The 24,052-nt window shown below is 38.7% G+C and overlaps 2 protein-coding genes and 1 long non-coding RNA gene across 4 annotated transcripts; 2 read left to right on the top strand and 1 right to left on the bottom strand.

Moving 5' to 3' along the window:
• The first annotated feature begins 9,181 nt into the window (after positions 1 to 9,181).
• Positions 9,182 to 14,795, top strand: LOC130935163 (phosphatidylinositol/phosphatidylcholine transfer protein SFH8-like). Its single transcript, XM_057864757.1, has 14 exons — positions 9,182 to 9,581; positions 10,116 to 10,419; positions 10,748 to 10,847; positions 11,002 to 11,268; positions 11,369 to 11,446; positions 11,551 to 11,652; positions 11,791 to 11,840; positions 11,928 to 12,027; positions 12,122 to 12,217; positions 12,311 to 12,424; positions 12,525 to 12,660; positions 13,450 to 13,847; positions 14,079 to 14,153; positions 14,484 to 14,795. Exons 1-14 carry the CDS (start codon positions 9,548 to 9,550, stop codon positions 14,502 to 14,504), a joined length of 1,875 nt encoding a protein of 624 aa, XP_057720740.1. The 5' UTR covers positions 9,182 to 9,547; the 3' UTR covers positions 14,505 to 14,795.
• Positions 14,796 to 15,476: 681 nt separating this feature from the next.
• Positions 15,477 to 17,221, bottom strand: LOC130936474 (AAA-ATPase At3g50940-like). The gene is made up of 3 exons (XM_057866546.1): positions 16,533 to 17,221; positions 16,102 to 16,415; positions 15,477 to 15,898 (listed from the first exon to the last, which is right to left on the bottom strand). The coding sequence occupies exons 1-3, from the start codon at positions 17,203 to 17,205 to the stop codon at positions 15,533 to 15,535; spliced, it is 1,353 nt and encodes a 450-aa protein (XP_057722529.1). The 5' UTR covers positions 17,206 to 17,221; the 3' UTR covers positions 15,477 to 15,532.
• An 817-nt stretch (positions 17,222 to 18,038) lies between these two features.
• LOC130932931 (uncharacterized) lies at positions 18,039 to 21,572 on the top strand. Of its 2 annotated transcripts, none has more exons than XR_009067563.1 (3): positions 18,039 to 18,558; positions 18,690 to 19,945; positions 20,070 to 21,572. It is a non-coding gene; the product is annotated as an uncharacterized LOC130932931 (long non-coding RNA). The 2 variants fall into 2 exon arrangements; XR_009067562.1 differs by having other exon boundaries at positions 18,040 to 18,558; positions 18,690 to 19,416; positions 19,490 to 21,572.
• Positions 21,573 to 24,052: the final 2,480 nt, after the last annotated feature.

Genomic DNA, 24,052 nt, shown 5'->3' with positions numbered 1-24,052 from the left:
GGGACACGCCGATAAAACCACTGGGATTTTTACCCCTTCACACTACTTTTGGAAAAGGGGAAAAATCAAAAACTCTGAGTATAGACTTCATAGTCATCGATGTGGGGTCAGCATACAATGCCTTAATCGGCAGAACTACCCTAAATCGGCTCGGAGCAGTGGTATCTACCCCTCATCTCTGCATGAAATTCCCGACCTCAGGGGGAATAGCAACGGTAAGGGGAGATCAAAAGCTAGCAAGGAAGTGCTACAATGAAAGCCTAAACCTAAGGGGAAGAGGCAGAGAAGTTAACACAGTAGAGCTTGGTGGGGCAAAGGCCAGAGAAGAGCTGCGACCACAACCGGGAGGAAAAACCGAGGAGATACAGGTTGGTGAAGAGGAAGGGAAAAACACTCATATAGGAGCCAACCTAGGAGAAACTCTAAAACAAGGGTTGACTAAGCTTCTAAGAGATAACTCCGACCTCTTCGCCTGGAAGGCCTCCGACATGCCCGGGATTGACCCCGAGCTCATGTCCCACAAACTCTCGGTTTATCCAGGATCCCGACCTGTACAGCAAAGAAGACGTAAGCTCGGCCCAGAACGAGCCCTAATAGTAGAAGAGCAAGTACATGCGCTCCTGGAAGCCGGCTTTATTAGAGAGGTCAAGTACCCAACATGGCTAGCCAATGTAGTGCTAGTCAAAAAACAGAATGGTAAATGGAGAATGTGCGTCGACTATACCGACCTAAATAAGGCATGTCCTAAGGACCCTTATCCCCTACCAAGTATTGATACCCTAGTGGACTCCAGCTCGGGGTACCAATACTTGTCATTCATGGACGCCTACTCGGGATATAATCAAATCCCGATGTATGAACCCGACCAGGAGAAAACATCATTCATCACGCCCCGAGCTAACTATTGCTACGTGGTCATGCCATTCGGATTAAAGAATGCAGGAGCCACATATCAAAGGTTGATGAATAAAGTGTTTTCCTCTCACCTGGGGACCCTGATGGAAGTATACGTCGACGACATGCTAGTAAAAACCAAGAAAGAAGTCGACCTCTTATCCGACCTCTCACAAGTCTTTGACATCATAAGGCTGCATGGGATGAGACTAAATCCGTCAAAATGCGCCTTCGCGGTGGAGGCAGGAAAATTTCTAGGATTTATGCTAACGCAAAGAGGGATTGAGGCCAATCCCGATAAATGTAGAGCCATTCTAGAAATGAAAAGTCCGACTTGTTTGAGAGAAGTCCAGCAGCTCAATGGCCGACTTGCAGCCCTCTCCAGGTTCTTGGCAGGATCGGCACTAAAATCCCTTCCATTATTCTCCTTATTAAGAAAGGGATGCCAGTTCGAATGGACTCCTGAATGCGAGGAGGCATTCCAGGAGTTCAAAAAATTTTTAAGCCAACCTCCTATCTTAACCCGACCAGTACCAGGGAAAGACCTCGTTTTGTACTTATCCGTAGCAAACAGGGCTGTCTCGTCAGCCCTGATAAAAGAAGACGAGGTCGGACAGCACCCAGTCTACTTTATCAGTAAGGTCTTACAAGGCCCTGAACTAAGGTACCACAAACTTGAAAAGTTTGCCTACTCCTTAGTGATAGCCTCACGAAGGCTACGACCTTACTTTCAGGCTCATACAATAAGAGTCCGCACAAACCAACCTATGAAGCAAATCCTCCAAAAAATGGATGTTGCAGGTAGAATGGTTCAATGGGCAATAGAGCTCTCCGAATTCGATCTAAAATACGAAACTCGGACAGCAATTAAAGCTCAATGCCTCGCCGACTTCGTAGCAGAATACATAGGAGACCAAGAGGAAAAGCCGACTACATGGGAACTCTATGTAGACGGATCCTCCAACAAAACGGGAAGTGGCGCAGGCATAATATTGGTAGATGAAAGAGGAACCCAGATTGAGGTTTCTCTAAAATTTGAATTCCCAGCCTCAAATAATCAGGCAGAATATGAAGCCTTGATTGCTGGGTTAAAATTAGCAGAAGAAGTCGGTGCTACAAAGGTGATGATATACAGCGACTCGCAAGTGGTGACCTCCCAAATAAGTGGAGAGTATCAGGCAAAGGACCCAAACATGAAGAGGTACTTGGAAAAAACTTTGGAGCACCTTAGACGCTTTGCAGAAACCGAGGTCAAACACATAACTCGGGATCTAAACAGTAGAGCAGATGCCCTATCCAAGTTAGCAAGTACCAAACCAGGAGGGAACAATAGAAGCCTGATCCAAGAAACCCTCCAGGAACCCTCAGTAATAAAAGATAAGCAAGAGGTACTTGAAGTAGTCGGTTTAAACCTCGGATGGATGAATCCCTTAGTCGAATACTTGAAATTCGACATCCTCCCTAAGGAGGAAAAAGAAGCCAAAACAATCCGAAGGGAAGCACAGCATTACACCTTGGTGAGAAATGTCCTTTACCGAAGAGGGATATCGACACCATTGTTAAAATGCGTACCGACCTCAAGAACCACTGAGGTGTTGGAGGAAGTACATAGCGGGATCTGCGGAAATCATCTCGGAGCAAGGTCACTAGCCAGAAAGGTAATCCGAGTTGGATTCTATTGGCCGACCTTGCAGAAAGATGCCACAGAATTTGTGAAAAAATGTCAACCGTGTCAAATGCATGCAAATTTCCACGTGGCTCCACCAGAAGAGCTCATTAGTATCACTTCTCCATGGCCCTTTGCAAAATGGGGAATGGATTTGTTAGGTCCTTTTCCCCAAGCGCCAGGACAAGTCAAATATTTGATCGTGGGAATAGATTACTTCACGAAATGGATAGAAGCAGAACCGCTGGCCACCATCACCGCTCAAAGAAGTCGGAGATTCCTCTACAAAAATATCATCACAAGATATGGGATACCTTACTCCATCACCACGGATAATGGAACCCAATTCACCGATGCTACCTTCAGAAGCTTAGTAGCCAGTATGAAAATCAAGCATCAGTTTACCTCAGTAGAGCACCCACAAGCCAATGGGCAAGCTGAGGCAGCTAACAAAGTCATACTGGCAGGACTACAGAAGAGATTGCAAGAAGCAAAAGGAGCTTGGGCTGAAGAGCTCCCTCAAGTGCTATGGGCCTACAGGATAACACCCCAATCCGCCACGGGAGAAACACCTTTCCGACTAGTCTATGGCGTGGAAGCCATGATTCCAATAGAAATCAATGAGCAAAGCCCAAGGGTAATTCTCCATGACGAGGTCGGAAATGTACAGGGACACAAAGAAGAGCTCGACTTGCTCCCCGAAGTCCGAGAAGATGCCCAGATAAGAGAAGCTGCGTTGAAACAAAGAATGACTACAAGGTACAACAAAAAAGTCATTCGAAGAACATTTGCTACAGATGATTTGGTCTTAATCAGAAATGACATTGGAGTCAACAAATCGGGAGAAGGAAAGCTCGCCGCAAATTGGAAGGGACCATACAAAGTCAATGAAGTTTTAGGAAAATGTTATTATAAAGTAACCGACCTGAACGGCACTGAGCTACCAAGGTCGTGGCATGCTTGTAATATGAAAAGGTACTACAGTTAAAAGCGAACTCTACTCCCTGATGTACTCTTTTCCCAACTTCATGATTTTTTCCCAAAAGGGTTTTTTCTGGAGAAGGGTTTTTAACGAGGCATCATAGTAGAGACTAAGGGAAAATAGGCTATCAAGACCCTTAGTAGCAAAAGAAGGTACCTCCCCAATTAATAAAGATCTTTTTCATTCATAATATCTCTTATAATATCCTTCTTTATTTTTCTAAATCTTTCTACGAAACGCGCCGACTTAAGCTCGACAAAGCGTAAAAATCCCATGAATCGACCTAGATGGTCGTCAGGATAAAACGACGAGGTACAAGTCAGTGTAAAGAGGTTATATGAGTCGATTGTAAAAACTCGGAAACAAATCTGACTCTTAAGTCGGAACAATATTCCGAGTAGGAAAGCTCGGGAATGCTACGATCCATAAATCGGAGTGTAGAACCGAGTAGAAGAAAAACGCATCGCAAAAATAACCTAAGTCATAAGAACTCGCTAAAACAAAAGTTGAGTATGAGGGATAACAAAAAGAGATAGGAGAACCTAGGAAGAAGTTTAAAGGATGATCCGAAAATCCTTAAACAAAAAGCTCCGAAAAACAAACAAGCCAAAAAGAAAGGTTTTCAAGAAAAAGTCAAGGGAAATTCAGAAAATTAGAAAAGCATACACGCACAAGGTAACTTAAACCCTTATCCAAAAAAGGGTATTTATTTTGTTAATCTAAACCCTTATTCAAAAAGGGCACTCGCCAAAATATTTTGTTAACGGCCTTGAAAGGCCAAAAGAAATTGTTCAAACTACACAACCAAGAACAAAATAAATAAAGAGTTTAAAAATGGGGGGCCCACAGGCCGGACCCCCAAATAGCCAAAGATCATTTTTTCACAGCAGACAGGTCACCACCACCAGAATCGGGAGGAGCACCAGAAGCATCCATGGGAGATGAAGGGATCGGAGGAACGTCTGAAGAACTCGGAGCGTCCTTAGATCGTGGAGGGGACTCAATAATCCTATGCCCACGAGTCTTCAATTCTGACTCGGAAACAACTACGGGGGCAGGAGGATCCACGATGGCACCATCAATAACAACTTTGTCAGGATGTAAAGGAGAAAGATCCAAGTCGGGAGCAATGACCCTGACTTGCTCCAAGAAAATCCTCCAAGACTCCTCGGCGCCATCAGCAATTGAGTCCTCCAACTCATCATATGCCTTCCGAGAGTTCAGCAGATCGTTCTTCACAGACACAAGGTCCTTGAATAAGCTTTGATAACTGGCCTGCGCCGTTTTCCTCAGCTCCACCTCCATGTTGTACTGGGCCTGCAAAGCCTTCCCCTTCTCCCGAAAGGTATCTCTCTCCTCCCTCAGCTTGGCAATTTCTTTCTTCAACTCTCCCTCATGCTCCTGATATGAGCGAAGCCTCCCCTCTAGCTCCTCGACCTTCGAGGTCGTCCCTAAAGAGCTGAGGGGAGCCTTCTCAAAGATATCCAAGAGCTTACCGCAAACCCCCGCCGCCTTGAGACTCTCCTCGACCATGGTGATAAGATGACCCCGAACAGACATATCATCCATGCCTATACGAACATGGGGATAGATATTCTTTCGGACAAACTCAATGGCATCCGCCTTAACCTCAGAAGCACCAGACGCTAAAGTCTTGCGCTTCTTTGGATCAGGGGAAGGTCGGACGACGGGGAGCGACTGAGAGGGAGCTAAAGAAGAAATTACAATAGGCTTGGAAAGAGTCCCAATGTTGCGAGGTGGAGGAGGAGGAGAGATAACCCTGGCGCCACCAGACCGAGCGCGAGACTTAGCTTTAGCCTCCTGGACCCTCTAAAAAGATTCTTGAGCGTTTGTCTTTGCCATTTCTGAAAAAAGAAAACAATAGTTAAAGAATCAAACAAGTCGGAATGATCAGTCAACAAGTCGGAAATTTAGCAGACCAGAAAAAACTACCTAGCTGTGATTGGAGAAAGGTCGGAGACCCTTGGAGAAATTTTTTAGTATCCAAATATGGGGCCCTCCCCCACACTTCTCGGAGGAACCCCACGACGGCAGCCTCTACCTCATCCAGATCATCCAGACCATATTTCTCACAAGGGGAGGCCTCCAGCCAGTATAGAGGAAAGCGAGGAAAAGAATTATCATCCAGAAAAAAGGGGTGATGACCCTCTACAGCTTGCACTTTGAAAAAGAAATTTTTAAAGTCATGAAAAGATTCATCAAAAAGGGTAAAAATCCTCCGACCTTGTATGGCTCGGAAGGAAACCCATTGTTGTTTATTATTCAGCCCACTAAAAGGCTTGGTCATATGAAAAAGATGGAAAAAGATTTTCAGAGAAGTCGGGAAATCCAGAGCATGGCTAATAAATTGATAAATTTTCAAGAAACCCCAGGAGTTGGGGTGAAGCTGGGTAGGGGCAACCCGACAATGCTGCAAAACCGACATCTCAAAATCTGAAAAGGGCAGAAAGACGCCCAGACGGGTGATCATGCACTCATACATAAAGAAGAAATGGGGAGCCGTTTCGTTGGCTCTCCCATGACAGACTCGGTCCTCTGAACCGGGAACAAGCAACTCATATTTAGGCTCATCCTCATCCGAAGTACAGAGCCGCTGATGGGTGCGAAGGTGAGTAATAAACTCCGCATCAACCAACGGCTCCTCCCCAAGGACAGTGACATCAACCCACTGAGAAAGAACATCTACAGAGGCCATTTTTCTTTATATAATGAAAGGTGACAGAAACCTACAAAAAGAAAAAAGAAAAAGAAAATCAAAAAACACGGTCCCTAAAGGAGAGAGATGCGAAACCAAAAATTTACAGACCAACCTATCCACCCACAAAAACCAAAAGCATGCAAACATAAGGCATGACATGAAGTGAACACTAACCTTTATCTGAGAAATGAAGGTTGGGAAAAGCAGAAATCTTCAAGCACAAGAATACAGCACGAACAAGGAGAGAAGAAGTTCGAAAGATTGCAGAAACGGAAAAAGGAAAGAGAGGGAAAGTATTTATAAACATACTAAGGGGCATAATGGTAAAAGCGGAGCAGTCATTAATGAGATTGCACCGTTACCAAAGCCCTCAATCCCTAAATGCTTCCCCAACGGACACGACGCTTGAATTGATGTAACTGTCAGAAACAAAAGGTCGCGAAAATCACGTCGGTTTCAAAACCCGTGAAAGTCGGCTACGAACCCGAGTTAAATACTTGAACCCAAGCCTTAAAAAGATCTTGGGCTCAAGTAGGGGCACTGTTCATACCCTGGCCCAATATTAAGGGCCCAGATCCAACTAAAAGGCCTAATCCAATAGATTAAGCCTAGCTAAGCACCGACCTTCACATAAGAAGTCGGTGTTCACTACGACTTGCTCTAAAGAAGTCGGACATGAGATTAGCTGGCAGATAAGCACTCATTCAAATGAGTGACCGCCCCTAAAATCTCTCTAACCGCTTCATAAAGCCATATCTTAACCTCCCTAAGATAATGGGACGGTTAACATCCTAAAGATACGGCACTACTCCAATGGTGGTTATTGGCTCACCACTATAAGTACCCTGACACTCCTCAGGTATCTCTAAGCCCAATACTCTCTAGACCTGCTCACACCCTTGCTAACTTAGGCATCAGAGTGTCTTTGCAGGTACCACCCCCCATTCCCTCGCGAACGCAAGTCGGACGGAGTCTCCCGAGCTGCATACTCAGACGGAAATTTCCTCCTTCACACGTTTGGGCCAGCCAACGCCATCCGTTCAATCAATCTCCGGTTACCCACCGTAACACCTCCTAAATCTTAGAATTAAGATAACTATATATACACATATAGTGAATTAAATATTCAGCTATTATTCCAGCGATAAATCCTTAAATAGAGCTCAGTACCGCGGCGGATTAGCCTGCCGGGTTGGTGAATACCGTGAAAAACAAAAAAAAATATTCAGCTATTATTAATTATGTATGAATAAATCGAATAAAAAAAATAACCATCTAATTAAAAATAATAAACATATCTTTTAAATTAAATATTTAATATATCTATTTTTTATGTTATTTATATTTTTATTATCTACTTATACTTTTTCTTTAAAAATAAATGAGGTACCGCCGTACCGGTACGTATATCATACCGATTTGCAGTGATTAACGAAGTTGATGCTTTCAGAATCTGTATCGCCAAGCAAAACAATAATAATTATGGATGCTACCATGAAAGTAGGAATAAAGAAACAATAAATAATCCAACAAGAGTTGAAGGTTGTGGGCGGCGTAATAACTAATAAGCCACCACCAACTGCCACCGCACCAAACCACATTCTCGCCAAAAAGAGAGCCAATAATTCTTGACCCACCACACAAAAGAAAATAAATAAATAAAGACACAATTTCTCATAATAATGCAAATAATACATGAAGGCCCACAAGGATCAAAACCCATCCCACGTGCATGTAGTAAGATTTTGTTTAACTTATTCATAATGAATTCTCTTAAATTTTTTGGTTTAGTTAATATAAGACACATGATAAAATTATTATTAAAAAATTTTAAAAGTTTTGTAATAAATATAAAATAATTATTTAAAAATTTAAATTTTTTATATTCTTAATAATTTTTTTACTTATAATTTTAGTATGTGTTTTTAAAGTACAAAATAATTAAACTCTTATTTTTTTATGTTGTTAAATGTATTTTTTAATATATAATATATTTTTTATATGAGTTATTTTGTCTCATTAAAAAATATATAACGAAAAATCATACATAATAATATCTATTTCGGTTAATTGTGTAACGCATTTCTCCTTTAATGAATGTTTAATTGATGATATTCAACGGGTTATACTATTAAAAAGAAAAATGTTACTAGTTTAGTAATTTTATATTCAATTCATTCTCAAATCTAAATAACTTGATTTGTATATACTATCTGTATATTCTGTATTCTCACATAAAAATTATTTTACTATTTGCACGCTTAAAATTAATGAGTAATTTTAAATAGAACATCAAAGTCATATATTAGTCAAAAATAATTAAAATTTATCTTATTTAATATTTATTAAATTTTTTATTTTTTATTTTTCTAGCATTACTATTATTACAAATATAATTTTTTAATAAATTATAATAAAAGTTATATTTTACAATAAAATTACATCAAAGTTGCTGAAATTATGAAATATTCTCTCATTAAAGGCAACTAGAGTTGGATATAACTACATCTTTCTTCTATATTAAAGTGAATTTAAATTAGAATTTAAAAGCCATAAACACTAATAATATATAATATAATTGATAATTAATATGAGAGCCTTTTCAAAATAAAAATTAATATGAGAGAATTATTATAATATCTTATAAAATTAAAGAGTGCCATAATTTTTATAATATGTATAGTTGAAAAATTGTTACATTAACTAAAATTTGTTTTAGATATTATAAATAATTAATTTGATAATGCTATTATCTTATGTGAAGAATGATTTGGTAAAGTAACAAATAGTTGATATCATATCATTTCATTGTCATTATAAAGAAAAACAAATCTTACCATGACAAAACTAAACTCAGTACTATCTTCATCCTTGAGACGGTTTCTAAATACTTTTCAACGTTCCATAATAACCATAAATCCATAACTGATTCCTTCTCTTTTGTTTTCTTTTCTCTCTTTAAATTTTGGATCTAATTTTCCAACTTTCTTTCTCTTTTCTTCTTCTGCCGACACCTTCTATCCATTTCACGCTCCTTGCCTTTGCCACAAAACAAATCTCAAAATATAAATAATAAAAATAGTAATAAAGTAATATTATTAATAATAGTAATAATAATAATAATCCCTAAAAAAAATTATTCATTATTTCAGTTCTAATTTTTTGAGCTTTTGCTCTGTCTCTGTGTTTTTGTGTGTGTGTGTTCTTGCTCGCTCTTCAATTTCGTTTTTTCGATTTCAACTTGATGATTTCTGTATCGTAAAACTAAGATCTTAGCTCAACAATAATGTCCGGTTCGCTCGATCGGTTCGCACGCCCTTGTGAGTATCACTTCAACGCTCACAACAATTTTTTCTCTAATTTTTTTTTTTTGTTAAATAATGATGTTTTTTATTTATTTTGTTTCTGATTGAATTGGAATTTCGATATTAATTTTTTTTTCTTCAGCCTTAATCTATCGTTTTTATTGATTGATTAATTCACTATTTCGATGGATCCGATAATTCTGGATTACTAAAGTCAGCTGGAGTTGTTGTCTAATTGAGCTGAATTCAGTTCAATAGCGATGGAATACTCTCTTAGATTTAACAATTTTTCAGTGTTAGTTTTGGTTTTCCTTTTTTTTTTTGTAATGAAAATTTTAGGTTGTTAATTAAGCTCATAGTTCACAATCCTTGGATTATATTAACTTGATTCGATTGTGCTGGATTTGTAATGAAGAATTTTAGGCTAATTAGGTTACTTTTCATTCTGCATTTGCCTATGATATGAGTTCTGGTGGAGGAGGAGGAGGAGGAGTAGTAGTAGAATGGAATTGTGAAATGTGTTTGAGACTTTTTCCTTTTCTGGATTAGGCTTTGAAGGTTTTTCTGGTCATGATGAAAGGAGAGAGCGGAAATCAGATTTCGAGAACTCAGAAGACGATCGGCGGACGCGAATTGGCAGCCTGAAGAAGAAGGCCATCAATGCGTCCAGCAAATTCAGACATTCTCTTAGGAAGAAGAGCAGCCGGAGGAAGAGCACTGGCCGGACCAATTCGGTCTCCATTGAGGATGTTCGAGATGTTAAGGAGCTCCAGGCAGTGGAGTCATTTCGGCAGGCTCTTATGTCGGATAACTTGTTGCCAACGAGACATGACGACTACCATATGTTGTTGAGGTTACTATCCCTTATTCCTCTCCTGTCATGTTCAAACTCCAAGCATATCCATCGATTGCATAGTTTTTGTTCTAGCTACTAATAAAGGTTGTGATAATTGCAACAGATGCATGATTGATAATATGTTATACCTCTGATCATAATGAGTACCTATAATATATTGGTAGCAATCGCAATTCACCTTTTGGCTCTTGGCATTTAGGGTTTTACTAGATCATCTTTTGGTGTATTCACATTTTACATGGTTCTTAGACAAACTATACACTAACAAAATGACTTGCTTCCCTTGGAATATAATTTGAAACTCGTTAACGGATTGTTTCTGCAGATTCTTGAAAGCAAGGAAATTTGATATCGAGAAAGCAAAGCACATGTGGGCTAACATGCTCCAATGGAGGAAAGACTACGGCACTGATACAATCATAGAGGTGAATCATTTTATTTGGAAAATATAACCAAACATCTATTTCTTTTCTTCTTTTGTTCATGTTTTATTTATTTATTTAATGATCATTAGTACATTTCACTTTCTCAAACTTGTGTTCATACTTTTCTACTTTTGTTTCCACTCTTTCTGTCTAGGATTTTGAGTTCTCTGAGTTGAATGAAGTCCTACAGTACTATCCACATGGTTATCACGGAGTGGACAAGGAAGGAAAACCCGTCTATATTGAAAGGCTAGGTAAAGTTGATCCCAATAAGCTTATGCAAGTAACTACAATGGAAAGGTATTTGAGATACCATGTTCAGGGTTTTGAGAAAACGTTTGCTCTTAAGTTTCCTGCATGTTCTATTGCCGCAAAGAGACATATCGATTCGAGCACAACCATTTTGGATGTTCACGGCGTGGTATGTTGTTTGTCTAAAACAGTCTTCAAATTGTCATTGTCACCATTTTAGCTTATTTCAGTCCATACTTGGTTTAACAATGCCTCCTTGTGCTTTGTAGGGTTTCAAAAACCTAACCAAATCTGCGCGGGAACTCATCATGCGGCTGCAGAAGATTGATGGTGACTACTATCCGGAAGTAAGAAAGCCTTAATCATCAATTATTTTGTAGTTTCCACTTTTTGGTGGCTTCAGAGTTGTTTGTTCACGTGTATTTTCTAATATGTAAATGCTACTATGCAGACATTATGCAGAATGTTTATAATCAATGCTGGCCCTGGTTTTAAGCTACTCTGGAACACTATCAAATCATTTATTGATCCAAAAACAACTTCAAAGATAAATGTGAGTGCAAAGTGTTTGACCATTCTTTCTATTTTTTATTTTTATGTGATTTCTATGATGTAATTATGTTTTCCAGTTGAAAGAGCAAGTAAAATTCTACACATGGCAGTATTAACTGCTACTTTGATGTTTCATTAGGTTCTGGGAAACAAGTTTCAGAATAAATTACTTGAATTTATTGATGCAAGGTAACTGTGATTTGATTTTAATGGTGATATTTCTCAATGAACTCATATCCCTGACAAAGATTCGCAACGACTGTGTTGTTCTTCCAGTGAGCTGCCAGAATTTCTTGGCGGCATTTGTAATTGTGCAGATCAAGGTGGTTGCATGAGATCTGATAAAGGGCCATGGCAAGACCCAAACATTCTAAAGGTTTTTTGTACACTCCGTTTTTGATCAAATAAGTATCTTCTCTTTGCTTCTTCTATGCATCTGTAACTGAACTAGAATGGTTGCGTGGATGCAGGTGATTCTTAGTGGTGAAGTAACCTCTAGACAGATAGTAACAGTTTCAAATGACGAGGGAACTGTGATTGAATGTGAAAAGACGTGTTATCCATTGGTATAGTTCCTGACACCATCTTAGAGACTTAATGAATGAGAACTTTTAGATTATATAATACTGAGCATCTCCTCCTCCTGAATTTGAGAGCAGATACGGAGTAGTGATACATCTACAGGAGAATCAGGATCTGAAGTTGAAGACATTACTTCTCCCAAAGCAAGTGGGAATTATACAAACCCTAGGTTGACTCCTGTCCATGAAGAAGTGAGTGATCATGTGCTTAATATTGATATTGTTGAAAGTGAGGAAAAGAAAGAACAATGTCTCAATTGAATGATATATAACATCTTTTGTGTTTGTCCAGGCAAGATTGGTTGGCAAAAATAGCCATGCTAGTGGTTTATCCGAGTATGATGAGTATGTTCCAATGGTTGACAAGACCGTTGATGTTGCATGGAAGGAGAAGCAAGCCAAAACTCAAAATACATTTGGCTCCAAAGGTTAGAATACTTTATGCTATCTTCCTTTAGTTATTGATTTTTGGCATGCCATGATTATCAACGTATCTTCATTTTATTGAAGCATGGTAGGCGGGAGCTAAACACGTGTTTCATTTTCTCTCCCTGTCCCTCACATAAGGGTGTGAGGAATGCAAAAGACCAAATTATGTGATTCTACATGATAAAATATGAAAGGGAATTATATAGTTTTTTACAAACTAGACTTGGACCTATGCAAGATGGATTCATTTTTTTTTAAAGAAAAAAATTATTAGCATATGATAGTTTTTTCTTCTTAAAGATAGAAATTATGTGCTAGTTTATTGATAAATCTGGTAATCTTGCATAGAATGAACCAAAAATAATATTTATTTAGAATGAATACAAAGAATAAAAGTATATGCCTTAGCTTAAATGACTTGTGGTATATAAATATTTGAGCTCAACATATTGTAATTTAAATATGAAAAGAAATATATCCTTCTGGTAAGAAGATAAGAAATTTTTATCTTTTCATCTAGATAAAGAGAAATTCGATTGCAGGCAGAAGTTTAAGAATTTGGTTTATACATGCATAAAAGAGTGATTAACTGACCCAATTTATTGTGCTATCATTTTTACCTGTGAGTACATACATATCTTGGGTGTTGGACTCGTGCTCATGCAAGAATTTTTCATAGATAAATTGAACAGAATCAGCTATATAGTAGGTTTTGGATTGGAATTTTAGTTCTATGTGATTGGCATTCAACAAAAGTATGCTTATAACACATTTGTTCTTTCCAACAGAAAAGCTTACATTGATTACCACAAAATCTCCCGACGGAAGATTTTCATATATATGGGCTATTATAGTGGGCTTCTTGGTCTCCATCTTCGCGTTCGTTCATTCAATAGCATGTCATATAAAGGTAATAAAGGATTCTAAATCCATTGCTGCTCAAAATATGTCAAACATAGCAGCGGATTCACTACCCAAGGAGGAATCATGTCCCCCTTCACCCGTACTTGGATTCAGAAAGAATGAACTCGTCTCAGCTGCTTTGAGACGCCTTGGTGAGCTTGAAGAGAAGGTTGGCATGCTACAGTCAAAACCTAATGTGATGCCATGCGAGAAAGAGGAACTATTGAATGCTGCAGTCTATCGTGTGGACGCATTGGAAGCTGAACTGATTGCTACGAAAAAGGTAACTTTATTTAGTTTAAATGTTTAATTTACAATCGTAATATTTACTTCAAACTAAATAACTGAAACTGCTGTTTTACTACGTTCCAAATTCTAATAAATTGTTAGTTTGTTACCTTCCTTGGTTTCCTCATTAATCTGTGTGTACTAAATAGCCCACTCTCCATAGCATGTACGATATATATATATATATATATATATATAAAACTAATGTGCTCCAATTTCTAAACAGGCGTTGTACGAAGCTTTGATAAGACAAGAAGAACTTCTAGCTTACATAGACAGACAAGAGAGAAGGAAATTTGAGGTAAATCAAGATAATTGCATCTGGTGTATATTTAAGTTAAGGGTTTGGTTCTGTCTTGAGACAAAAAAATCTGGAGATAATGGGACAGTAAATAGGTGTCTCCGGCATTCCTTCTTTTTAGATTCACAGAAATTTGCTTAAAAATCATATATCATCATATCTCCCTGCCCGGACAATTTTTTTGATCTCTGTTTTCGTTGCCAACGTCGAACTCCATTGTCTCAAGACAACAACCAAAAGTTGCCTAATAGATAAAAACCAAATGTTTTTCCCATTTCTTTTTTCTGCATGGAACTCTTAAAAGTTATGTCCATTCTGTTTGTTATGCAGAAAAAGAAGTTTTGCTGGTGAAAGAGATAACTGTACAGGACGGAGCAGCTTGGTGGGTTGATCCCTAATAGGCTCATACCTATTTATCTCATCCTTTTTTTTTTCTGTAATTTATTTTGCGTGTATAGATAAAGTCGCTTCATTGGTTCTTTCTAAATTGAGTAATCGGCATAAAATTCTATTATGCTGGAATTCTATATGAATGGCTACTTGTCTCTCTTTCCCCCTCCCTTCCTTCTATAACGCTTCACGATGATGAATTTGAGTATTGATTAATAAGTTGATCCGTGATATTTCAAACTGTTAACATTATATTCCAGTTTCCACTGTATAGATGTATCTTAACGATATTTTGTATACATATCTTGCCAACCAAAATCGCATTGAATATATTAGAAATTTAAACATACTTATAGTAAAGGATTGTAAAAATGTCAAGTTTATACTAAAAATTAGTTAAGTGATCATATATGTGTATAAATAAGAATTTAATTTTGATACACTGACAGTGTAAAGTAGTTTTACACATGCATTTATTCACGTAACATTACATTAGCAAAAATAATTACCTTTTATATTAACTGCGTGTATGGTCATCTAAAAGAACGGATGTGATCGTAAAGTACATTAAAATTAAATTCGTATAAATAAATGTATTATTTGTTTGTTTCATATATTTTTATTATGTATATTTTATATCAATATGTATATTATACAAGTGACTAAGTTTTCTAATGTGTAGTACAGTTAAATACAAAGGTGCTTCTTTGAAACACAATTTTTCAATATTTAATGATTAACTGTGTTCATGACTTCAAAATTGGGTTTATCTCTTCTGAGGTATAGATTTATAGAGAAAAATAAGTACTTTTGGATTTTAAACTTTTATTTGAGCATTTTGAAAATAATCTAAAGATAATCAATCACATTTTTACTTTGCAAAACTCATTTCAGAGAAGTCAAAATCAAGCAAACTTAATCCTGTGTCCATAAGCAAATTATATATAGAAAATTGAGAGAGAGAGAGAGAGATGATGCTATAGCCATTGTTAACTTTCCTGAGGTAGCTTGCTTTGGAGGAAGTTGATGAAGCCTTTGAGTGCAATGTCTACATTTTCACTCTTCATCAACTCTCCTGCAACCTCAGCAGGTGTTGCATTAACCTTGTCCAACAAACCTTGTATGTCATCAAACATAGGATGATGATGGTTATGAATTCCTAGGTAGTTAGAAGCCAGTGTCTTGAAAGCAGTGAAAGAGCAATATGACATGTGAATGTGCAAGTCCATTCTACCAGGTCTCAACAATGCAGGGTCAAGACGTTCTTTGTGATTTGTTGTGCATATCACTATTCTTTCTTCTCCACAACTTGACCACAATCCATCAATGAAATTTAGTAGCCCCGACAGAGTAACCTTAATTAGAACAAACATATATACATACATAATTAAAATCATAAAATTTCATCACATGATGCTTATGTTTTGCATGCTTCGGTAGAATAAGGAGTCACATTTTAATGATATATAAGGTCCCAAAAGTGAGGAATTTTAAACAAAGTGGGATTCAATTTAGATCAAATATGAAAGTGTAATATTTGAATGAAAAAAAGGTTTACCTTATCATCATCATTGGTTCCATGAGCATCTTCCCTATTGTGCAATTGAACAGAGCAATCAATGTCTTCAATGACCAAAATTGACTTGCTTCCAGTTCCAATCAACAACCTCCTAAGATCTGAATTGCATTGCACTTCTTTCAAATCCAAGTCATATATATCAAACCTTAGATAGTTAGCCATGGCAGCTATCAAGCTTGATTTCCCAGTTCCTGGTGGTCCGTACAAAAGGTACCCTCTTTTCCAAGCCTTCCCAACTCTCTTATAATATTCTTTCCTCCCCAAAAACAAGTTCAAATCTTCCAACAACATTCCTAATAATACAATACAAACTCATTACTACATCGTTTCTCGAATTAGATTAGTCATATTTTTATAGACAAAAAAATTTGAGAGACTAATTTAAGGTATTAAAGAGAGTTGTATCATACCTTTTATCTCTGGCTCCATTGCTATAGAATCAAAAGTTGAAGGGTGATTAAGAACAATAGAGTTCCAATAATCTGTTCCATTATAATCAATGGTGTGAAGCTTCACCGTCTTCTTCTCTTCTTCAATGTCCTTAGCCTTTTGAAGAATGTAAGGAAAGTAAGAACCCAAAACCATGTCCAAATGTTTCTTGTGAAATGTTACTTCAAAGTAACGAACTTCATAGGAAACACTATGATCACGCTTTTTGTTAAGGTTGTTACTACTAACATTGTTGTTGATCATAGAAACAAGCACCCACTTGAGTTTCACATTTTTGTAGTAATCACATAACTCTTGATCCTTGTCCATGCAAACTTGTAAATTCTCTTCCTTTTGGGGCTTGTAAACCTTTAATTTTTTCATTGGAGGGGATAACTTGGACCCCAAGTAAACGTTTGCGGCCGCGAACATTTGGTTCCCAGCGAGGCCATTATGTTCTTCAATGATGATGGTGAGCTTGGAGGAGAGACGGTTGCTTACCTTGTAAAGATTGGACTGGACACAATTGTAGAGGGATTCCGGGATCAGGTCGGTGGCGATCGACCGGAGAAGAACTGCCGTGGCAGCAAGAGAGGCAGCGACGGAGAGGGTGGCTTTGGTGGAAGAGATGGTCTCTTGTGAAGGTGGCCACATGGTGGTGGCTATGACAAGAAACTTGAATATGGAATTTGTGGTTTTAGGAGGGTTTTAGAAGGTTTTATATATATATTTTAATTAAAAAATATATTTACTCCTATTTGTTTTGCTTGTATAAAAAGTTAGCATTTAGTGATGTCTCTAGAAGAAGGAATAAGTTAGCTGGCGCCACGTAATAATTGGCAAATAGATAGGAAACTTTATAAGGTTGACAATTTCATTTGATTTTGATGCCATCACACTTGGAGGTTATGTACTTCTGAGATGTTAACATCATCATTTTTATTTGGACAGAATCATTAATCTTATTTTTTTAACAATTAAATAAATGACATAGTTAAAATTATAAATTGAATTGATACTTATAGTTATTTTTTTTTTCTTTATGCTAATCTGTGACAAGTCTTACTTCTATTTAATGCTATATCATTGATCAATAAATAATTATATAGATAAGGGAAATTTGAATAGGCAACACTTATTAAATTTTTAATGTAGTGACATTAAAAATTTGTTTGCACTATTATTTAATAAAAATTCAAAGTCTACAGCTTAGTGATTATTTTTTTTACGTCTTATTCAAGTTTAGATTATATGTATGTCTTACTTTTCCTTCCCAAATATCCTCTAGACAAAATATTAATTATTTAGATTTACTATTTTTGAAAAAAGTAAATAAATAAAAATGTTAAAAACAGCTTTATTATAATGAACAATTTATAACATTTTGTATACTAAGATAATTATCTTGGTATGTTTTAGTTATTTTGGTACTTATACGGGGTTAGCCGTCCGAAAAAAACAAAAAACAATTACCCAACTATTCTGCGGGGAAGTGAAGCCCCTCTAGCATCATCATATAAGATTTGAGCTAATTCTCTAATTGGTTGATCAATACATCTGTATTCCAAGCCAATCTTCAAACTATGTTTAGACATTCAATCAGCAGCCCTATTTCTTTCTCTATATGTGTGGGTACATCTTAACTGCCAATCTCTTCTCATTAACTCCTCAATACTTCTGATTAAAGGATTAGGATGATCTTTTCTCCCTTCTTCTTTGTGAAGTACCTCCAAAGCTGATTGGAAATCTATTTCTAAAATCACTTTTCTAAACCTCAAATCCCAGGCAATTCGAAGTCCTTGGAGAGCTCTCCACAGTTCAGCTTGGAATGCTGAGCATCTTTCGATATTCATTTGAAACCCTGCCACCCATCGGCCCAATTCATCTATGCACACTCCTCTACAACCAGCTTCTCCTTCACCTTCCACTGCTGCCCCATCTGTATTGACTTTAATCTAGCCAGTCGGAGGTGGGATCCAGGTGATATGTTCCTCGCTCTTGTTTCGGGTAAGAGTCCTCCCTCTCCTATTCTGAAATGCTTCTTTCATCTTTTTCACATATTCTCTTATGAAGTTTGCTGGGTTTAGAGGCCTTTTTCCTGGAGGGTTAAAAATTTCATAATTTTTCCATTTCCACAGCCACCAACAGGTTGTGATGAAGATGGATTGCCAACATTCTTGTTTTTGGGCGTCCAGATTAGATGAAAGATTCCACCTTATCCAGAGATCGAAGGGAGCTCTGAAAAAATTTTGGAGATGCGACGGATGAATTAGTTTAACCCAGACTCTTGAAGCTACTCCACAATCGCGAAGTACATGAGCAAGGGTCTCCTGTGTGCCATTACATCTATGACAATCAGGTACAGTGCCAAGAAACTTACTCCTTTTGCTAGCTGTTAAGAGCTTTTTATGAACTGTTTGCCAAAGAAATGTCTTCAACTTTTGGGGTTCTTGCCATGTCCATATAATACTCCACACTATATTAGTATGTTTTAGTTTATATTAGATGACATTATGAAATTGTTATGGACTCACACGGTCCAACCCGATTATCCGGCGGGTTGGGAACACCGCCTCCGACTCGAGCCCGAACCATCATAACAGAAAAACTCGACGGGTCGGTTCCCCGCGCCCCACCTGAAGTACGCGCAATTTGTCACGGCATGGCTCAAGTGATCGCGCCCAGTAAACTGGTCGTGTCGGTATCCTCGGAACAGCACCCGAAGCCCCGATCCGAAGTCCAGAACGACCTGCTCCCCCCACGTGGACTAGGACAGCTCACGGAAGCTTCTTGGCCAGTGGACTAGGTCATTTATGGTCCCGCCCAGCACAGTATATAAGGGGAGAGGTCAGCTCTCCCCCCGAGGTACGCACTATCTTACCTAATTTGGCTATCACCTCGTACGGACACTGACTTAACCGTCGGAGCGTCCTTGCAGGTTGCCACCCCCTCGTCCATTCCACCTCCGACGTCACCAACTCCCAGTTCACACCTCTGCATCTACTCCAGGTCAACCCAGGGTCTCACCTACTCACCCATCCATCACCACCCGACCCGTCGAGTACCCAAGATCTTCAAGTAACGAACATTGGCGCCATCTGTGAGGACCCTGGAGCAGACATGGAGCGACTCCCCACGTCAGTGGAGCTTCGCGAAGGAGGCGGGGCCCACCTGAGCAGGGCAAGTTTGACAGCTCGCGCCGGCGAACAGCCACGATCCTCCGTTCAGCCAAACCAACCAATCTACACTAAAACTCCCGAAAGATGTCCCTTCGGAGGAATGGGAGCTGACAGCACCAAGATCATGTAAGAGCTCAGACACAGAGTACAAAACCTTGAAAGGGAGCTGGCAGCAAGGAGCCGATCCCACGGCGACATTGATGAGCGGATAATTTGTACACTTTTTGGCATTGTTTTTAGTATCTTTTAGTTAGTTTTTAGTATATTTTTATTAGTTTTTAGTTAAAATTCACTTTTCTGGACTTTACTATGAGTTTGTGTGTTTTTCTGTGATTTCAGGTATTTTCTGACTGAAATTGAAGGTTCTGAGCAAAAATCTGATTCAGAGACTGAAAAGGACTGCATATGCTGTTGGATTCTGACCTCCCTTCACTCGAAGTGGATTTTCTGGAGCTACAGAAGCCCAATTGGCGCGCTCTCAACGGCGTTGGAAAGTAGACATCCTGGACTTTCCAGCAATATATGATAGTCCATACTTTTCCCAAGATTTGATGGCCCAAACCGGCGTGGCAAATCAGCCTCAGAAATTCCAGCGTTTAACGCTGGAACTGGCATAAAACTTGGAGTTAAACGCCCAAACTGGCATGAAAGCTGGCGTTTAACTCCAGAAAAGGTCTCCACACGAAAATGCTTCATTGCTCAGCCCAAGCACACACCAAGTGGGCCCGGAAGTGGATTTTTCTGTCATTTACTCATTTCTGTAAACCTTAGGATACTAGTTTACTATTAATAGGACCTTTTGACATTGTATCTGTACCTCATGACACTTTACACGTTTCTTTGTGTACCTTTCACGGCATGAGTCTCTAAACCCCATGGTTGGGGGTGAGGAGCTCTGCTGTGTCTTGATGGATTAATGCAATTACTACTGTTTCTTATTCAATCATGCTTGCTTTTATTCTAAGATATCACTTGCTCTTAACCCGAATGAATGTGATGATCCGTGACACTCATCATCATTCTCAACTATGAACATGTGCCTGACAACCACCCCTGTTCTACTTTAGATTGAGTAGATATCTCTTGGATTCCTTAACCAGAATCTTCGTGGTATAAGCTAGAACTGATGGCGGCATTCAAGAGAATCCGGAAGGTCTAAACCTTGTCTGTGGTATTCTGAGTAGGATTCAATGACTGAATGACTGTGACATGCTTCAAACTCCTAGCAGGCGGGGCGTTAGTGACAGACGCAAAAGAATCACTGGATTCTATTCCGGCCTGACCGAGAACCGACAGATGATTAGCCATGCTGTGACAGAGCATAGGAACATTTTCACTGAGAGGATGGGAGGTAGCCACTGACAACGGTGAAACCCTACATACAGCTTGCCATGGAAGGAGCCTTGCGTGTTTGATGAAGAAGACAGTAGGAAAGCAGAGATTCAGAAGATGGAGCATCTCCAAAGCCTCAACCTATTCTCCATTACTACAAAACAAGTACCTATTTCATGTTCTTTTGCTTTTCACAATCAATCCTGATAATTTCTGATATCCTGACTAAGATTTACAAGATAACCATAGCTTGCTTCAAGCCGACAATCTCCGTGGGATCGACCCTTGCTCACGCAAGGTATTACTTGGACGACCCAGTGTACTTGCTGGTTAGTTGTGCGGGATTGCAAAAGTGTTATTGCAATTTCGTGCACCAAGTTTTTGGCGCCGTTGCCGGGGATTGTTCGAGTTTGGACAACTGACGGCTTATCTTGTTGCTTAGATTAGGACTGTTTTATTTTTGTTGGTTTAGAGTCTTTTAGTTGAGTCTAGTTTCATATTTCAAATTTGGTGTCAATTGCATGCTTTTATTTTTCTCTTAATTTTCGTTTTTGCATGTTCCTAGTCCCTTTTTGATTCATAAAAATCCTAAGTTTGGTGTCCTCTTTGTGTTTTTCCTCTAAAATTTTCGAAAATTAGTGTTTGATTTTCTAAAAATTTTAAGTTTGGTGTCTTTTTGTTGTTTTTCTCTTTCCTCTTTTCAAAAATCAAATCTTTTTCATAAAAATTCTTCAATCATATCTTTTTAATTGCTTTTTTTTCAAAATCTTTTTAATTAACTAATTGATTCAGTTCTCAATCTGCTTTGATTTTGTTTTCTTTTTTATTTTCGAATTTTTTTTATTTATTTCCTTTTATTTTAATTTAATTTTTTTCGTTTAATTCAAAAAAAAAAAAAACAAAATTTATCTATTTGCAATCATTATCATTTCCCTTTTGTCCATTATGGACCTAAGAGGGATTGATCAGTCCAAAAGGACTCTGGGGTCATATGCTAACCCCATTACAGCTGCATATGGGAGTAGCATCTATACACCTCCCATCAAAGCAAGCAGCTTTGAGCTAAATCCTCAACTCATTATCATAGTGCAGCAAAATTGCCAGTATTCCGGTCTTCCACAGGAGGAACCTACTGAGTTTCTGGCACAGTTCTTACAAATTGCTGACACAGTACATGATAAAGAGGTAGATCAGGATGTCTACAGACTATTACTGTTTCCATTTGCTGTAAAAGATCAAGCAAAAAAGTGGTTGAATAACCAACCTACAGCAAGCATAAAGACATGGAAACAGTTGTCAGACAAATTCCTGAATCATTTTTACCCTCCAAAGAGGATGACACAGCTAAGGCTGGACATCCAAGGCTTTAAACAAGAGGATAATGAATCCCTTTATAATGCCTGGGAGAGGTATAGAGGTATGCTTAGAAAATGCCCCTCTGAAATGTTTTCAGAGTGGGTACAGTTAGACATCTTCTACTATGGGCTCACAGAAAAAGCTTAGATGTCTTTAGACCACTCAGCTGGTGGATCTATACACATGAGGAAGACAATTGAAGAAGCTCAAGAGCTTATAGACACTGTTGCTAGAAACCAATACTTATATTCTAGCAATGAGTTCGTTCCAAAAGAGGAAGCCATGGCATTAGTCACTGATCCTAATCCTCAAGAACAGATGAATGAGCTTAATCAACAATTGCTCCTGATGACAGAACAGTTAGCAGAATTTAAAGAAATGCTCCATGATACTAAGGTTGCTAACAAGAACATAGAACTGCAGTTGAATCAAGCAAAACAGCAAATATCTAAACAGATAACAGAAGAATGTCAAGCAGTTCAACTGAGGAGTGGGAAAACACTGAACACCACTGCTCAAAAGAGCAAAAAGCCAAACAAGGAACAATTGACAGAAGATAACCAAACCACTGTTCAAAATCCCTCTGAGGACAGTAAGAGCCCAGAGAGGAATGTTATTGGCATTCAAACGCCAGAAAGGGAAGGAAAGCTGGCGTTAAACGCCCATTCCTTGCCCAGTTCTGGCGTTCAAACGCCAGAAAAGGGGGAAAAGTTGGCGTTAAACGCCCATTTTCCACCCAATCCTGGCGTTCAGACGCCAAGGGAGGATCAGACACCTGAGAGTGCTGACAATAATCCCTCTAACAAGGCTTCTTCAACCACTTCTGTAAGGAATAAACCTGCAGCATCAAAGGTTGAAGAATATCAAGCCAAGATGCCTTATCCTCAGAAACTCCGCAAAGCGGAACAGGATAAGCAATTTGCCCGCTTTGCAGACTATCTAAGGACTCTTGAAATAAAGATTCCGTTTGCAGAGGCACTTGAGCAAATACCTTCTTATGCTAAGTTCATGAAAGAAATCTTAAGTCATAAGAAGGATTGGAGAGAAACTGAAAAAGTGTTTCTCACTGAAGAATGCAGTGCAGTCATTCTAAAAAGCTTACCAGAAAAGCTTCAAGATCCTGGAAGCTTTATGATACCATGCACATTAGAGGGCGCTTGCACCAAGACAGCCCTATGTGATCTTGGAGCAAGCATCAATCTAATACCTGCATCCACTATCAGAAAGCTTGGGTTGACTGGAGAAGTCAAACCAACCAGGATATGCCTCCAACTTGCTGATGGCTCCATTAAACATCCATCAGGCATAATAGAGGACATGATTGTCAAGGTTGGGCCCTTTGCCTTTCCAACTGACTTTGTGGTGCTGGAAATGGAGGAGCACAAGAGTGCAACTCTCATTCTAGGAAGACCTTTCCTAGCAACTGGACGAACTCTAATTGATGTACAAAGAGGGGAAGTAACCCTGAGAGTCAATGAGGATGAGTTCAAGTTAAATGCTGTAAAAGCTATGCAGCATCCAGACACACCAAATGACTGCATGGGCGCTGACATTATTGACTCTCTGGTAGAAGAGATCAATATGGCTGAAAGCCTAGAATCAGAGCTTGAGGACATCTTCAAAGATGCTCAACC

The sequence above is a fragment of the Arachis stenosperma genome, chromosome 6 (genome assembly GCF_014773155.1).
Source record: "Arachis stenosperma cultivar V10309 chromosome 6, arast.V10309.gnm1.PFL2, whole genome shotgun sequence".
In the NCBI taxonomy this organism is placed as follows: domain Eukaryota; kingdom Viridiplantae; phylum Streptophyta; class Magnoliopsida; order Fabales; family Fabaceae; genus Arachis; species Arachis stenosperma.
The sequence above is the reverse complement of the archived record's forward strand: the minus strand, read 5'-3'. Positions and strand labels throughout refer to the sequence as shown.

What these genes read in the sequence shown, in the direction of transcription:
- LOC130935163 (XM_057864757.1), top strand. Translation starts at nt 9,548, where the DNA reads ATGTCCGGTTCGCTCGATCGGTTCGCACGCCCTT. An exon ending in AAATACATTTGGCTCCAAAG is followed by an intron (nt 12,661 to 13,449) that starts GTTAGAATACTT and finishes TCTTTCCAACAG; the next exon opens with AAAAGCTTACATTGATTACC. An exon ending in AACTGATTGCTACGAAAAAG is followed by an intron (nt 13,848 to 14,078) that starts GTAACTTTATTT and finishes ATTTCTAAACAG; the next exon opens with GCGTTGTACGAAGCTTTGAT.
- LOC130936474 (XM_057866546.1), bottom strand. Translation starts at nt 17,205, where the DNA reads ATGTGGCCACCTTCACAAGAGACCATCTCTTCCACCAAAGCCACCCTC. An exon ending in AATGGAGCCAGAGATAAAAG is followed by an intron (nt 16,416 to 16,532) that starts GTATGATACAAC and finishes TTGTATTATTAG; the next exon opens with GAATGTTGTTGGAAGATTTG. An exon ending in GAACCAATGATGATGATAAG is followed by an intron (nt 15,899 to 16,101) that starts GTAAACCTTTTT and finishes GTTCTAATTAAG; the next exon opens with GTTACTCTGTCGGGGCTACT.